At 42.8% G+C, this 785-nt stretch overlaps 1 protein-coding gene across 1 annotated transcript; it reads left to right on the top strand.

Annotated features, from left to right (window-relative positions):
* Positions 1 to 341: 341 nt before the first annotated feature.
* SARC_17730 (hypothetical protein) lies at positions 342 to 767 on the top strand (the record flags this gene model as incomplete). Its single annotated transcript, XM_014288182.1, has 1 exon — positions 342 to 767. A coding segment is annotated over one exon (426 nt), but the record flags the coding sequence as incomplete, so codon positions are not given.
* Between the last annotated feature and the right edge of the window lie 18 nt (positions 768 to 785).

Here is a 785-nt window from a genome sequence, read left to right on the forward strand (position 1 = left end):
TGACTATACATATTATGTGTACGCAGACATGCTGCGTCGTGAAGATACCTTATAATTGCATCTTCTGAGCAGCCGCACAGCCTTATGATTGACGGCAGAGTTAGATTTATATCACACATACAAATTTATAGCTTGTTCACATAATTTAGATATCATAAATTGGTGTCTCTCCTGTGTGTTTGGCACAATCATACAGCTGCATTCGTCATTCAATCAAATGTGAAAGGTGTCTGGATGTATATTAATAGCGTGTAAGTAGCAGTGTATATCTTGCAGTCGCATCAGCAGAATATTACCTTTTAGAGTGTAGCAGCAAGGAAGAAATTCATACACGGTACACTATGCCGAGTCGAGGGGAAGGATTATCTTCTCGCGCGAGTACGCGTGCGTTAGCGCTACCACACGCGCATCAGCGCAAAGAAAAGCATGATATTCTGGGTGGCATGCGCACATCACGCACACACCATGTAGGCTTTAGGGCTAATAACGGTGCACCTATTCTTAAGATAAAAACTATAGATATAGATTTTGACAATACAAAGACTCACTTAGATACACACGGCTCTGTGCCTGTGGTTAATATTCCATCATATGGCAGTAAAGATCCGATAATGCATATAGGAGTCCCTCTCAAAGTTGACGATCCAGAACATGAGAAACATAATAAGAAAGAGCCAAGTGCACCTGTGGCTGAGTTTGAGCCATATCCGCTGCAGCACAGACGACTATGTCCACTGCCGAGGAACGACGGCCAATATTACACGTACGTCAGATTTCTTTGTCCC

This window comes from Sphaeroforma arctica, assembly GCF_001186125.1.
Source record: "Sphaeroforma arctica JP610 unplaced genomic scaffold supercont1.11866, whole genome shotgun sequence".
Classification (NCBI taxonomy): domain Eukaryota; class Ichthyosporea; order Ichthyophonida; genus Sphaeroforma; species Sphaeroforma arctica.